This window comes from Eurytemora carolleeae, unplaced genomic scaffold (genome assembly GCF_000591075.1).
Source record: "Eurytemora carolleeae unplaced genomic scaffold, Eaff_2.0 scaffold42, whole genome shotgun sequence".
Classification (NCBI taxonomy): Eukaryota; Metazoa; Arthropoda; class Copepoda; order Calanoida; family Temoridae; genus Eurytemora; species Eurytemora carolleeae.
The window spans coordinates 31,311-48,254 of record NW_019396063.1 but is presented as its reverse complement, the minus strand read 5'-3'; the positions used below and the strand labels follow the sequence as shown (position 1 = coordinate 48,254).

The 16,944-nt window shown below is 31.7% G+C and overlaps 1 protein-coding gene across 2 annotated transcripts; it reads right to left on the bottom strand.

The window, feature by feature from the left end:
- Positions 1-4,250: 4,250 nt before the first annotated feature.
- LOC111709279 (uncharacterized) lies at positions 4,251-9,649 on the bottom strand. Of its 2 annotated transcripts, XM_023482906.1 has the most exons (9): positions 9,258-9,647; positions 8,843-8,876; positions 8,007-8,048; positions 7,359-7,415; positions 6,578-6,626; positions 6,487-6,516; positions 5,489-5,637; positions 5,189-5,264; positions 4,251-4,411 (listed from the first exon to the last, which is right to left on the bottom strand). In XM_023482906.1, the coding sequence occupies exons 1-9, from the start codon at positions 9,358-9,360 to the stop codon at positions 4,331-4,333; spliced, it is 621 nt and encodes a 206-aa protein (XP_023338674.1). In that variant the 5' UTR covers positions 9,361-9,647; the 3' UTR covers positions 4,251-4,330. The 2 variants fall into 2 exon arrangements, with proteins under 2 accessions (XP_023338674.1, XP_023338683.1); XM_023482915.1 differs by lacking the exon at positions 7,359-7,415 and having other exon boundaries at positions 9,258-9,649.
- Between the last annotated feature and the right edge of the window lie 7,295 nt (positions 9,650-16,944).

The window sequence follows — 16,944 nt, the reverse complement described above, 5'->3', positions numbered from 1 at the left end:
TATATTATAGTAAAATTTATTTCACAGTAAAATATATATGAGTTAAACATTTTTTAAAAGAAATAAACTGCAAAAAGTCTTTAATATCTAATACAGTATGTGAAAGAAGACATTCAAAACTATTTACCAACTGTCATGTTTCGTGGGACACGCTATACCTTGCCGGTCACTAACTCAAACAAAAGCACATAAAGGAAATTTTGTTGTCTTTATAACATTGTTTGAAGAAAAACAAACACAAAATTTGAAGGAAATTGGAAATTATCAAAATCAATATCAAAATTAAAGTTTTAGTATTGCATCGATACCTAAATACCTAATACCGAAATACCTAAATACACAAACACACCCAAATTTTGTACGCTCAGCAGTAAGGAGCCATATAAGTTACAAATTAATACTGCATTGCTGTTTTAACCTTTGCATTTTTATGTCAAAAACAAGTTTTTTTTCATTTTTTTGCTCGTCATTTCATTTCTTCTTACTATTCTTTTCTTTCCCTTTTTCCATTAAACTTCCTCCTAGATCATTGCCCTAGTTATCTTATCTTCTCTACTTTCTAGATATTTTCTCATTATCCTCTAAAACCTTCTCCCCTCCACATAATATCTCTTACCTTCTCCCGTATCTGCCCCCTCCCCTCCTCCCCTAGTCCCTAGGGACTGGTTGTGAAAGGTCCAATTCTATCCTGATGTTCTAATCTAAACCCAACATATAGTATTGTCTATCTATACATTCATTTATCTTTAGACAAATATAAATGATATATAATAAAGATATTGTAAAGGATTTGAGCTGGCAACTTTTGTGTCCATGGAAATTCGATTATCCCAAACGCTTGATCTCGCTATCTACAATGGGTTCTTTTGAGCAGAATTGGATCAATGCAGTCTCTTGATTTTGGATATTGCAATTTTCCTGTTTTCTCACTGGTTTAACACAAAATTCACTGGCTTCTGATTGGCTGTTCATGGGTTATCTGATGACACTAGATATCAAATAAAAATTTAAATCAATCTGTAGATTAACAGAAGATCAAGATCAAGCATCTCGATATTCACAATACAAGAGTTCCCACCTCCATGGTTGGAGAAAGGAAGTCAAAAAAATACCTTTTTATTGATAGAAGACAGACGTCACAGATTGAGTAATATGTAACCAGATAAATCTCATTTTTTCTTACTTTGACATGAAATCAAAACTATGGGAGCTATGAGGTCATAAAGTTGTACCATTAATATTGCATACAGTTTAGTATCTCCTTTTGTCAGTTCAGTGTGATTTAGATACCGTGAAACCCTTAAAAAGAATACATCGAAAGAATTCATCAAATGTCGTATTCTTCACTTTCTGATAATGGAATGTTGCAGATATTTAGTTTTTTAATTAAATGATTATATCGAACTCTTTAATTTCGTAAATACTGAAATTTACGTAATATAGCATAAGACTCATTGAAAAATTTGATAAATTCTTCCGATGTATTCGTTATTAAGGGTGTCATTGTATATTATATGTATCAGTAACAAACTGCAAACAGTGGAATGAGTGTCGTCTTCTTTTATTCTTTTAATCGTGAAATGCCGATAAGGATTTTCATAATTGGAGCCTGGAAGTCGACAATTTTCCTTACAAAAGCTCTATCTACAAAGCTTTAGCTCAATTTAATTAAAATTTTTTGGTGAAAAGTGTTTGATCCATTAATTTTAATAATCCCTGCTGGGTTCCGACCATAAGACATAAACCAGATAAAAATATTAATTCGTCGGACGACTAAAATACTCTTGATCCTGTGACTCGTTTTGACTTCTGGCTGGACATTTTTAGAAATACAGTGATAACCAGAAAACTCTGGAATAGATTTTTAATCTCAAGTTATGACTTTAAATAGTCCAATAAACCTAAGGCACAGCAATAGTGCAGTGTAAACAGACCCATTTTACTTAATCATTGATTTATAATTTACAAGTGAGGCTTTTTGTTTTGTAACAAGTATCAAATACACTACAGTATTGCATTATGTCGTCTTCATATTCTACAGTTTTCTAGTTATCAATGCAGTATGTTAATCAGAAGTTTAGAACAGTTGTGAATTTATGAATTCTTCAGATATCTGATTTAAATAGAAAGAACGACGACGGCAATCGTTCCACAAGGTTTTGTACTCAAATTGATAATTGCGATTATTTGTATTGTTTTTCAAGAAACAATTGAAAGTTGGTGAGTATACATAGTTTTAAATGATTTCTTCCATATATCTACTGTATTAGATATTAAAGACTTTTTGCAGTTTATTTTGTTAAATTTTACTGAAAAATATTTTACTTTTAAATCTACAATTTACTATAACATGACTCCAATATAATATTGATTATTATTGTTTTTGGTATCAAGCAACTTAATAAATATGGAAGAAAACATTTAAAACTATATTGAATTTGTGTGTAGGGCACAGATGTTCACGCATATTCTGAATGAACTAGTATCTTCTGATAATTCTGTCAAAAAATATTAAAGATTATGCCCCTGTCCTCTTGAATTTTATTTGCCCCCCCCCCAACTGAAAAAATTAAACTTTCGTGATTACTATTTCAAGGTACAGGGTGTCCCAAAAAACATGGGAATTCAGTGACGAATTCGATATCGCCTTTTCAAATAATTCTTTGATTTAGTATAGTGATACCTACTGAGAAAGATGTAATCTGTAAGAGTTTCGTCTGCTATGTTTACATTTTGTTTGTTTATGTTTTGACTGCAACCGGTTGTACTTAGTAAAACAAGAAAATTACAGTATACAAACAGAGTAAACTTGTCGTATTCACTGTTCATCTTGCGGAGACATTATAGACACATCTTTGCAGTCTTTTACCCTTTTCTTTAAATAAACTCTAGCAGACATAATAATATTATGGCTTTTGAAATTAGGTATTACAATGCTAATTCTCTCCCTGACCTTCATGGGAGTTGCGGGGAGACTTGTCTAATGCATTTAGCCATAATTGTTTATCAATTAGAGGGGGGGGGGATGAAAGTGAAAGGCCTGAGTGGAACCAACTATATTTGAACCGCGGTTTAAATTTAAGCCGCGGCTTAAATATGGTTGGTTCCACTTCAAATTGTATCAAATGTTTCAAGATTTAAGCCGGCGTTGAATTTTGGCGGATTTAAGCCGCGGCTCAAATTCTTTAAATTCGGCCTCAGGGATGGTTGCTCTTTCTAAGAATGAGGGACTTACACGGCACATTGAAAAGAAATCACCTAAGATTAATCTTCATATTTAAACTATCTTTAATCTCATTTTTTTTTCTTTTTTACTTAAACCTCAATTATTGTCTTCTAGCAACCATTCATACATGGTTAAATTCTGGTTCAATTTGGAAAACAAATTAAAAATAATGATTTTTTTCTATTGTAGATTCTTTCTTGTAGACTTGCATAGTTTTATTTGATGATTTTCTAATTGAATAGATTTTAACTTTTATTTCAATTAATAGTTGTTTTCATTTCTTACATATAAACTCAGTTATGATGTTATGATTATTCTTTTTTTTCTAATTTTTTTGTCTAGCTTTTTTTCCAGGAAAATTATAGTCTTTTTTAAATTATCAAAAATGTTTTTTTTGTTTATGTGTATCAATATATTATTGGCATTATAGACATACTTGGCTAAAGAGAAATATTCACAAAACCATGGTGCAGAAATTATCATGGGATTTGATAAATTCAAGAACATCCATAGGAAGGTAATAAATGGGGAATGACAAAAATTTATTTAGGTTTATAATACAGTGTGTACCACATTATTTAGGTTTATAATACAGTGTGTACCACATTATTTAGGTTTATAATACAGTGTGTACCACATTATTTAGGTTTATAATACAGTGTGTACCACATTATTTAGGTTTATAATACAGTGTGTACCACATTATTTAGGTTTATAATACAGTGTGTCCCACATTATTTAAGTTTATTATACAGTGTGTCAAACATTTTTTAGGTTTATAATACAGTGTGTCTCTCATTATTTCGGATAGTTTTGGCTCTAAATTGCGATTTTCGGTACTAATCAGAAAATTTCAGGAGAATGAATCAATTTAAAAAATTGAATAAAAACACCAGGTTTTTAGAGTATTATGTGCATATTTCAGCATTTAACCTTGGAGATAATCTAATATGATAAAAAAATGAATACACAATATTTTTTTTACGTTTTTAATTAAATCAAATAAATAATTATTAGTTAATAAACAATAGTCACAATTACAAATATAATATTAAATGATTTATTGATTTTTGAAGTTCTGAAAAGTTTTAATTATTCTTGACTTCAATCTACAGAACATATGACAACTCCATGACAGCATGTGCATCGAACCTCTATAACATCGGTAACAACAATGTCTACTTTCTGAAATAATTAAATAGTGTCCGAATTTAATGAATTTGAGCCGCGTCTTAAATCCGCCAAAAAACCGGTTTTAATTGAGCGCCGGCTTAAATCTTGAAACGACGAATACGATTGTGAGTGGAACCAACTATATTTGAGCCGCGGTTTAAATTTAAGCCGCCGCTCAAATTCTTTAAATTCGGCCTCAGGTTGTATTATTGTAAAATATTTTATAGATATTTTTTTCATTTTCATTCATTTTGATCTTAGAAGTTTCTCTTGCTTTTATTCATGTATTCTTTGCTATGCTATTGATCTACTCAAGTTAGCTTTTCACTAATTTGTTATCTAAGTTCTCTTTTTCAGTCCTCTACAAAGTTAGTAACTTTACGCATTATGCATTGATTTTACATTATTCAAAAAAAATATCAAATAATTACGTAACCTCGTAACGTTAAAGATCGCGAAACCTCTTACTAATTTCAAACTTAATTTTCGTATCCAGATATCTTTGCAATCTGTCTACAGACATTTGATATTCCAAACTTAGAATTTTTAATTTAATCAATAAAATACAATATTAATACAATAAAGACGACATTCTACGTCAACTTTGATTTCTACCGACCATTGAAACAGGATAAACAGTTAAATATTTAAACAAAGAGAAGTTGTCAATTCAAAAGTTTCTCTTAGTATTCATATATCTTTCTCTGTGAGCACAACTCATAATTTAAATTAGAAAGCTAGATTATTATGAGAATGATCAGTTTCTTTAACGAAATATCAATATTTTACCTGTTTTTTATTCCATACTTCACCTTCCTCTCTCTCTATCCTTCTTCCTTCTTCAAGGAAATTACACGATCCTTCCCTAATAAAAACAATATAGTACAGTTAGACTAATAAAACTCTTAATAGGCCGACGACATTTAAGTCATCGATAATACATATTTGATGAATCTTGAAAATCAATTTTTTAAGGGGTATTAAACTAGGCCTGTGTTCAATTACATTGCAAAATTGCTGTGTTTAATGTTCTTTGGATTACATAGAATCATATGATTTGTAACACATGTTTTTCTTTCTGATTTTTACCTTTGGATCATTATTTGTTGTTTGGTTTCCTTCTTGTTTCCATCTCTATCTAAATCATCTTTTTCAGATTCATTTATTGGATTAGAACCATCTTCATCCTTCCTTTCTTCACTTGATGAGTCGTTTTTGTAGCAGTTTGGATGATTATCCTTTAAAGTATAAAGGACCGAATTTAATGAATTGGAGAGGTAGCTGAACTACCTACCGCCGGTTCAAATCCTGGATAACTGATTTAATTCCTCAAGAATTTTTAACTTGAATCGGTGATTCAAGATTTGAACCGGCGGTAATCCATTTATAAAAAAAGTAGGAGTGGCCATAGTGCTCCGCCTACTTTATCAGTTATGTAAGTAGATAGATATCTATTTAAGATTAAAAATCTTCAAAAAAATTGAGAATTTTGCAAAAAACGATTCAAATTCATTGAATTCGGTCCCTTTAAGGATTATTTTATTAATACAATAACAAACATGTTAGATTTGCAGAACATTCCATTTAAATCAGTTATTTCATGCATAAAGAAAAGAACATTATGTCATTTTTTATTAAAAGAAAATATTAAATAAATGAAATGAAACAGGATCAAACTCAAACTATTAAGAAAATATAAAAAAATATTACAGTCCAGTATTATTAAAGGGACTGTTACCGTATTTCCAAGTGACCCTCAGCATGCAAAGAAAGCAATGCTGGATTCACAGCGGTAACCTTTAAAGCTTTGTTTGATTAAGTATGATTATTAATCAATGTTTTGAGATTTGAAATTTGATTATTTTCAAATGTGGTTTCTCTACCAAAGGGACTTGCAGGACTGAAGGAAAAAATAAAGAAATTGTCAGAATTAAAAACGTTTAAACCTAGAAAAACGACAGTGTCTTCAACGTTATTGATCGGATAAAGGTTTCAAGGGTATCGTTGTTAATCGGGCGTTGCATAAAAGGTCACTATATAAATGACGCTCACAATCCTTTTAATCCATTAAAAATAGTTAATCTGACCTGAGTAAAATCATCGCAGTGAATCACACCCTAAATGAGTTTTTAAGAAATATTATTTGTTAACACTTAAAACAGACTAAACAAAAAAAACCTTGGCACAATAACAGATATTGCAGTTATCAATAATCCAGGAACCAGATCTGAAAAAAGAAAAAACCATTTCAAGCCAAAGTTGTAAAACTTTATTTGATTAAAATTTAAAATGTTGTGAAATATTTAAATCGCCAGATAAACTAAAGAAATAATTATATCGTAGAAACGGCGTGGAAACCAACAAAGAAAATGGCCAAAAAAAAACTTTAGATTCATCCACGAAAATACGCAATCTTTTTTTAATTCTTATTCGAGGCAGGTAGAGTAAGTAGCAGTTATTTTGGATTGGATGAAGTGATTATTTTGATAAACAGGCGGGTATAGAAGATTTTAGTTAGAGGGCCGGGGGGAGGGGGCAAAAAAGTGCTGTTCTTTTAAGTTCTGAATAGTCTCCTGTAGACATTAGTCCACCGTCCTCTTTATTCTCTCTAACCCTCCTCTCTTAATGTAAACTCTCCCTGACCTTCATGGGAGTTGCGGGGAGACTTGTCTAATGCATTTAGCCATAATTGTTTATCAATTAGAGGGGGGGGGGATGAAAGTGAAATGCCTTTTGTAAAATTGGAAATAAGTGGCGCTCGCACCAAGAAAATTTTCAACTACTTTTTAAGGGGGCAAGAGGACTACTGCCCCCCCCCCCCCTGTTTACGCGCCTGTAATGATAAAAATGTGCAGGGGTAATGATAAAACATGTTTTCACAAAAAAAAATTATTAAAATTTACAAATATGAAAATTCAATATTTTGAATTTTATCAAAGAAACATATGGAATTAAATACCTAAAGGTACGTCCATTTGGCCTTTCAGGGGTCCACCAGTCCGCATGGCACACCGTTCTTTTTCAGAATGAAATAATAATTTTTATATTTCTTTTAAAATTTAAAAACATTATTATGAAATATAAACGAACTAACAAAAGATAAAATGAAAAAAAAATCTTACTTCTGGAATGTTCTACATTTAGTGTTCCATCCTATTATACGGTAAATCAAAAAGTCACAAAAAAATACACGAAAAATGCTAATTTATTTAAGACAGTCATTTTAAATCATTGCTTTAACGATGTTAATTTCAGGATTAGATAAACAGCTCAGGAGTCAGGACCAATAAACGTTATTGTTCTTTGGATCTACAAGGTTGGGGTTATTGCAAAAGGGGGGCAAGCAAAGTGGGCAGTGCACCTAGAGTCTTTCAGGGGACTGTAGAGAGTGTTGGATGTCCGATTCTGAACGGTACCATTAACAGCTTTGTCTTATCAAAACAATTTTTTGTGGAATTTAATCGCCCCATGATTAAACATTAAAACTTATTAAATTACCCACTTATTTAATGATTCTTCGCCCCATGATTAAACATTAAAACTTATTAAATTACCCACTTATTTAATGATTCTTCGGAAAAAAAATCTACCACTCCCGTCCCTGTACCTTCCAAGCAGTTCTATGCACTCCCTTTTTTGCCTGATCCAGCTGAAAACACAGGTTATTAAAGTCGTCTTCCTTTACTTCTATGGGCGGGCTCAAAATATGCTTGATAAACAAAAACAATGTGACCAACAGTTTAACCCAAAACTTCGGAAACATCAAATGAGGTTGTAAAAGGTCGTCTTCTAAACCTAGTGATGGTGATGTGCTGCAGAAATTTCTCTTTATAATTTAGTAATTAAATTAAGTTCTTTATACTGTCCATGCACATTCATGGCTATTTCTTTATTTTTACAATTACTGACAATCAGGTCTAATAGTATAAAACCTATTGAAAAACTGTCAAGACGAAATTTTATCAATTCTTCCGTAGTTCTGGGTCATACTGTATAATATTATGAAAGAGGAAGACGACTTCAAGATTCAAGTAATTGATTTAAGAGTCCAATGAACATGAAAGAAAGCCATTTTGTGCGCACACAGGCAACCATAAGTTGATTTTAAGCTATATATACTGTTAAACATTTTTCTTTATAACCACATCAAATAGTCATGAGATTGCCTAAATGTCGTCTTTCTATTTCACAGTTTTATGGGTTACATTATATAAATAGAAATTTAAGAAAAGGAGCATCGGGCATTACTCAAAAAGGACAAAAGATCAGATAGCATGTGCGGCTTTTGATGAATTCAAGTAACATTGTTGGAGCTAAGCACATTTTCTAGATTTATTTAAATTTAGTTTTGAGTTTATGATAAAACTAAATTCCATACATATATATTGTCCTATATATAGGGAAAGTACAAAGAATCTGTTAATTAATACGGCCAATAATTACCTATCTATATACTCCTTCGCCTCCAGATACTGACCTAAACAATTGGGATTATGAATACTTTGAGCTTGATGTTTAATTAAACGGAATACCGTTTATTTATTTTTTTATTGACGCTTCATGAAAAGATGGCAATGCCCGAGGCATGGTCTAGTATGAATTAATTATCAATGTTTATAATTTTAAAAACTGATTATTTTCTGTTGCAGTTTCTCTTCAATAGTGACCTGCGCATTTCTACTCCAGGAAACCGTTTAGGAATTATCAGACTAAAACACTTTTAAATTTAGAAAAACTGAAATATCCTTCACATTTTTGATCAAAAGTTTCAAGGGTACCGTTGTGAATCGGACATTGCCATGTTTGCATGGAGATGCTTACATTTCTTTAAGGTTAACTATTTATTAAGACTACTCACCAAGAATAGTTCCTCCTGCAACTTTTTCAATTCTACTATTTTCACTTTTAATTGGAATTACACAACACATATTCAGAAAAATAATCATTTTATAAATTATCATTTTTTTAGAATTTTTACGAAGAATGATAATGTTTGATTGTTTTGTTTTAACTCGTTAAATGTGTAGGAAACTGGGCTAGGTCTCTGTATCAGTTTTCTCAATCAATTATTCCATTTTTTCATTATCCTGTTACCAGGGATATTTATTTTAAATGTATCGAATAGAAAACACAAAGTAGAAAATATATTCTCTATTATGTGATAAAAATGTTAATCTCATTTGTTTCAGAATTGTTTTTCTCATCCTTTAATATGTCATTGCAGCTCTAAAAAATACCTAATTTCTAGTATGTTGATCAAGAACTGTGATTGCGTAACAATACTTTTTGTAGCCTGCGGCTGCGGCCCCTGCGGCTCATTTCTGGATTGGAAACTATTAAAGGGACCGTTCACTTATTTGGGTAATTTCAGGGTAAACTAAACAGCCTATTTGCTGTTGATTGGTAATAGTCTTACTTTTCAAAGACAACTGTGGCCGGAGAAAAACCCGATTTTTCGTTCAGAATTCGAGCGCAAAGGGACGGTCCCTCTCTATAGACACTATTTGATGCTTTTTTCAGTAACAGCAGCCCAATAACATTTAAATTCATTATATTTTAATGTCATTATGTGTTCCTTATTATGTACTAAAATATGAAAACTTTTGATATTTGAATCGACTTTTTCTCCGGCCACAGTTGTCTTTGAAAAGTAAGACTATTACTAATCAACAGCGAATAGGCTGTTTAGTTTACCCTGAAATTACCCAAATAAGTGAACGGTCCCTTTAAAACCGGGACTATTAATGATAAATATTGCGAAAAATCCAAAAAATAAAAAAAATATGATCCTGTTTGTCCGTCCTGAAAACGATGATCTTGAACCGCTATAATAAATTACATTTTAGACACCCAATCATTATTTTTTTTTATAAATATATATTTTTCAAGGCACACTCAAACAAAAAAATTCTAACATAGATTTCCCTTAGTTGGGAGAGGGTTTATGTATTAAACGTTTATATTTCGCAGATGAATTTTATCACAAACTAAATTTATTGTTTCTTTATTAGCTCCTAATTTTATATTTGATCATTCTGAAACTGTATTCTTTCCTACCCGTCCTAGAAAATCATTTCCTTTTCCGGTCCATGCCGTCTGACCAATCTTACTTCCGGAACTAAACTTCCGGTGTACACTCATTACCACCCTCGTATAGGCTAGATCCAGGAGAATACTGTACACTGTACACTGTACAGTCCAGTGTGCAGTATTCCTTGCAGCACTGTAGTTTAAACTAAAATCTAAATAATCAAAATTTTTACCATATATAATATGTTTGGAAAAGGAATTGAGTTTATGCCACTAAATCTGATTTTCTAATCCCTATATGCACACTAATTTAGCAAACTTTAAATATTGTTTTCTATTCCTCAACAGTGCGCGCGGCGTGTCTTTTCAGTTTTCCATTCTCCTCCCCCCCTTTCTCCTTTACTTTTGTGTTCTATTCATCAACAGAGCTTTTTATTCTCTTTATTTCACAAACTCCAGAATGATCTTTTTGGCCAAAAAATGGACCACACTCTCCTTCCTTCTGTCCTCTCTTCTATCCTATCTACTTCTATCCTCTTTTCTATCCTCCTTTTTGCTATACTCTCCTTCTAACCTTCTTAATTCTATCAACCCCGCTTCTAACCTTCTTAGTTATATCAACCCCGCTTCTAACCTTCTTAGTTCTATCAACCACGCTTCTAACCTCCTTAGATCTTCTATCAACCACGCTTCTAACCTTCTTAGTTCTATCAACCACGCTTCTAACCTTCTTAGTTCTATCAACCCCGCTTCTAACCTTCTTAATTCTACCAACCCCGCTTCTAACCTTCTTAGTTCTATCAACCCCGCTTCTGTCCTCCCTATATCCATCCTCCTTTTCCACCTCATTACTCCTCAATATGAAGTTAAAGATAAATAAATCATTGATTTACTGAACTAAATTTATTCAAAGTTTGGGGAAACTTATATTAGTATTTACTAGTAGTAAATACGCATATCTTAGCCTTAGCTGGAAACTTTAGATAAAATATATTTTTTACGGTCTATTTTTTTTACCGGCAAGGTAAGGTAGTAGCTGTTAGTGCAGTGTTAGCAAATAAAACATCTTATTGTTTTAAATGAATCTTAATATTTATTATATAATGTTACACTCTCATGGTTAATGTACCCTACCTTGCCGGTCAATCCCGTTGACCCGAAACTTAAAATCAGTAATGTTTTCATTTTGCAGTTTTCTTTATCTTCAATTTTATTATTTGTGTCTTTTTTTAAACAACATGGTTAAACTAGCTGAAGGGCCCGGCGTTGCCCGTAGAAAAAAAAATATATTTTTTTTTTAAATGTTGAAAAGAAAAATATTCCGAATTTTTTAGCCTATATTACCCCCCTGGCCACAGCTCAGTAACATTTGGTTGTTGTTGTTGTTGTTGTAGCATCATCCTGGGTCAGGATCTTCGAGTTCTTCCAGTCCAAGGAAATTTGAGGCTTCTATAGGGTGGGTCCATAGGCTGGTAGTGGGAAGGCTGGTTGGATTTGCATGGCAATTAAAAAGGTGGTTTGTATCGTGAGGTGTGGTTTCACATTTGGGGCATTTATTTTCAATTTTATCATCTAATCGGTTGAGGTAGGAATTAAGGAGTCTTGAGAAGCCACTCCTGAGTTGGGAGAGTCTTGATCTGGCGATTCTTGTGAGTTTAATTTCATCAGGATTGATTGGTGGAGGGGGGTTTTAATCCTGGCCGAGGATGCAATGGTTTAAGGAGAGGGATGATGATCGAGTTTTTCCATATTTGAGGGATTTTACTGTTCTGAAGTGAGAGGTTTAAAATGTTAGTTAGATACTCAAGTCCTAGTGGTCCAAGGTGTTTAAGATGAAGTTGGACATTCCGTCAGGTCCTATTGCTTTGGAGGATTTGGCTTGTTTTATTGCTTCGCTTGTATCCGATGCGGTGATTATTGTGGCTCCCGATGTAGTGTTCCTTTGTGATTCTTTGAAGAATCACAAAGTAACATTTGGTCTAGTACACTTTCGTCTAATAACATTTGGTCTAAGTAACATTTGGTCTAAGTAACATTTGGTCAAAATAACATTTCGTCAAAGTAACTTTAGTAAGTAAATTGGTCTAAAACTACAGAATTGGTTTAAGTAACTTCAAGAAAGGAATAAGTAACATTTTGTCCAAGTAAATTTTGGTATAAGTAATTTTAGTGAGGAATTTGGTATAAAACTAAATTGCCTAAATGAGATGGTTCCGTGAAGTAGTGCGTCTACAGAAAGATGTAACAATCTTCTGTAGAATGTGAACCTTGCCCAATAAAAAATGGTTGTCAAAAGTACTTCATCCCTCTCATATTCGTTCATACGCTACTATTGGTCTATGGAAAACAACAACAACAACAAAGAATCATGTAAATTTTCTTATTAACTACCTATGTATGTTAATAAAGGAATGCGTTGAAATCTTTAGTTTTTCTCAATAGAAACGTTTTCAACTTGATTCCCTTTCAGAGTCTGTCCATTTTATTTTATTTGTTTTTTAATTGAAGATAAAATCTTGCATGTTTTTAACCGAATCTATGTAAGAAAGTCCCGGGAAAAAAGTTTCTGAAAAAAAAACCTGGAAATAAAAACTTTGGAAAAAAAATTTTCTCAAGTCCTTGGAAAAAATGTCACTGGAAATAAAGTCCTGTGTTTTGGATTCCTGGGACTTTTTTTCCTAAAATAGTATGAGGGCTGCCAATAAAGTCTCAGGAAATAAGATCCCAGGAAAAAAAGTCCTGAAGAAAATAAATCCGAGGAAAAGAAAAACCTAGAATTGTAAATCATGCATTTTCACTTGTTAGAGGACTTTTTTTCCGAGGACTTTTTTGTATAAAATTTTACTGGAGCCAGAAAAAAAAGTCCTATAAAAATAGTCTCGAATTGGTAGGACTTTATTTCAGGAGACTTTTTAATAAAAGGACTTTTTTCCACAGGACTTTTTTAGTGTGAGATTTTAAAACTTTTTTTCCGGAAACTTTTTTTCCAAGAATATTTCTGAAGTTAAGATTGTATTTTTGTAATAATATAACAATAATGTTAAAACAGGTGTGAATAGACATATTTTACAACTAAAACTACAAAAAAAAGTATGAGTGAGTTAATGAGAAAAAACCATAGGCCAGGCGTTATACGACACTTCAAAGTTCCATTTGTCTTTAAATCAATGCATCTTTTCATAGCAGCCTTGATATATGTTTTTACACATACTGTACTTGTTGTACACAATATAAAGTATACAGTATACACTGCCTGAGCCGGAAATTTAAAAGAATATCGTTGAATAACACTTCCGAGTTTCTGGGGTCTACAGATTTGTGAAGATTTTCATATAAACACAGAAAATATTCATATCTATATAATAAAATAAGACATTCGTATATATATATATGTTGCCTACAGCCGAACTAACTGCTAAACCGATTGGGCTGAAATTTTTGTGGATACTCAGGGGTGTTATAAGCTAAAAAAAATTCGTACCTAATTTTTTCAACATTTTTTTTTATTTTAATATTTTTTTTATTTTTTTTCCATGGGCAACACCGGGCCCTTCTGCAGCTAGTAATATATGTCTATATATAAATTTGGCTTGGGTGTCTGGGTGTTTGTCTGTTTGTTTGTATCCAATAAGCGTCAAAACGGTTGAACCGATCGGGCCAAAATTTTCTGTGCGACATCTAGGGACCCCAGGGAAGGTTTATGAATGATCAAAATTTCAAATATTTGTCTCCATCAAAATTTGATCTTCATTAAATTTTTGAAAATTTTGAAATCCACGAAATTTTTTGTCAAAATCCGCGAATTATTTTTGTTTTGTTTTACGATCTACACAAGGAGAACATGTTCACAATTAATTTAGAAGATGGGCGCGAAGTGCCCTCTAAGGCTAGTATATGTATATATATGTATTGTACAGTGAACAGACGTAACAGATTCCTCATTCAATCATAGCAAAGTTGTTCACCGTAGGATAGAAACTAAATTTGAAATTTATTGTGGAACTAAACTAATCTAAAATAAAGTTATATTGAATTTTGTATAGTTCCATTTATTACATCACTACCCCACCTACCCACCCTCCTATGTTTACACCAATCGAGAACTCTTTTAATTCGGGGACAAAAGGAATTGAATTTTTTCCACAGACTCTGATTTTCTGATCCCTGTTTCTTTGCAACCCGATGTCGTAGGCCTATGATATTTAAAACTATGAATTCTTTTAAATTAAATAATCTAAATTTGAAATATCAAACATCAGGTTACAAATATACAGGGATTAGAAAATTTGAGGTTGCGTCAATTTTAAAATAATGGCAATTCTAAGTGTGTATACGTTACCCAGAGACTTTAAAGAACACCTAAACTAAAAAATTTAATAAAACTTCAAAAAGATTGATTAATTCTATCTACGGTCGTCTCTAAACTTTCATTTTTTTGGGTAACCCTAAATACTTTTTATATTTTCATTTTTATATACAGTGAAACCCTTAAAAACGAATACATCGGAAGAATTTATTAAATGTCGTCTTGACAATTTTCAATGAGTTTTATACTATATTACGTAAATTTCAGTATTTGCGAAAATAAATAAATAGACATGAATATGCGGGAACAGTTTTAAAGAGTTCCATATAATCATTTAATTAAAAAACTAAATATCTGCAACATTCCATAATCAGAAAGTGAAGAATACGACATTTGATGAATTCTTTCGATGTATTCGTTATTAAGGGTTTCACTGTAGTAAATGTGTTTTTATGTAGCAATAAAATAACAAAGATATACTGATTTTGGTAATATTTTGATGAATTAAAATGTTCTATATTTATGTATATAAATAAACTATGACTTGTTATGAGATAGGCCTGAGGGAAGGATGAGCGGACAATTCAATCTCAAGCTGACCTCTGACCAGTTTTTGCCTTGTACATTCTTCTTATCCTTCCAAACCATCCTCTCTCCCCCCCCCCCCTTCCTTTAAAGGGACTGTACACATAGTTTCTAGCATCACTGCAGCATGTTCTATTCACAACAGTGTATCTTTCAAAGTAATTGTTCGATCATCGATGATGAAGATATCTTGATTCATTAATCTGCGTTACTGATTATCTGACATCATAAATATATAAAGGAAACGGAAAATTATATTCCTTTAACCTCCATACCCCCCTCCTACCCCCCTCCCATCCCCTCTCTACCCCCTCCTCCTCTCCTTCCTCGCCCCTCGACCTCTATTAGAGAAATCTCAAGAGTTTCTATAAGAAGAGGATTGAGAGAGATGGATTTATTCTTCAAACAATTTTCTTTAAGTTATTTCGCTGAATATGTTATAGAACAAACTACTATAAATATATGCTAAATATGTTATACAACAAAGTACTTTAATTATATGCTGAATATGTTGTACAACAAACTACTATAATTGAGTGCTGAATATGTTATACAACAAAGTAGTAATATGCTGAATATGTTATACAACAAACTACTTAAGTTATATATGCTAAATATATTATACAACAAACCACTATAGTTATATCCTGAATATGTCATACAACAAAGTACTTTAGTTATATGCTGAATATGTTGTACAACAAACTACTATAATTGAGTGCTGAATATGTTATACAACAAAGTACTTTAGTTATATGCTGAATATGTTATACAACAAAGTAGTAATATGCTGAATATGTTATACAACAAACTACTTAAGTTATATATGCTAAATAAATTATACAACAAACCACTTTAGTTATATCCTGAATATTTTAAACAACAAACTACTATAGTTGTATGCTAAATATGTTACACAACAAACTACTATAGTTATATATGCTAAATATGTTACACAACAAACTACTATAGTTATATATGCTAAATATGTTACACAACAAACTACTATAGTTATATCCTGAATATGTCATACAACAAAGTACTTTAGTTATATGCTGAATATGTTACACAACAAACTAATAAAGTTATACTTTGAATATTGTATACAAAAAAAATTCTTTAGTTATATGCTAAATATATTATACAACAAACTGCTATAGTTATTTGCTGAATACCTCCCTAGTCAGCTCTAAAACAAACCTTCAACATTTTTCCAATAGAAAAGTTTCATTTGTTTTATTTTGACCATTATCATCTCAACAATTGAAAGATTAAATTATAAAAAGTTCGGTTTGAAGATGTTCCAAGATGTAATTTAATCTAAAACAAGAGTGGAGTAGAGGGGATGGAAACATACAAATTGTAAATACAAGAGGTGGCGATAGCGAATCTTCACTTTTCTGAAAAACAAACATATTGCTTCGTTTTTGAAGATTGAATTGTTTTGATTAAAAATGAAGTAGTTGTTTTTATTCAGAAGTTTTTCGTTTGGTTAACGAAGGTAGCTCGTTAACGATCGTTAACTATCTTTCATTGTTTAAATATGGCAACTTGTGGACCATCAGCAAAGGTTTGAACTAATTCAGCTGGTCTTATTAACACTCAACTCTATCAAATTATCTAA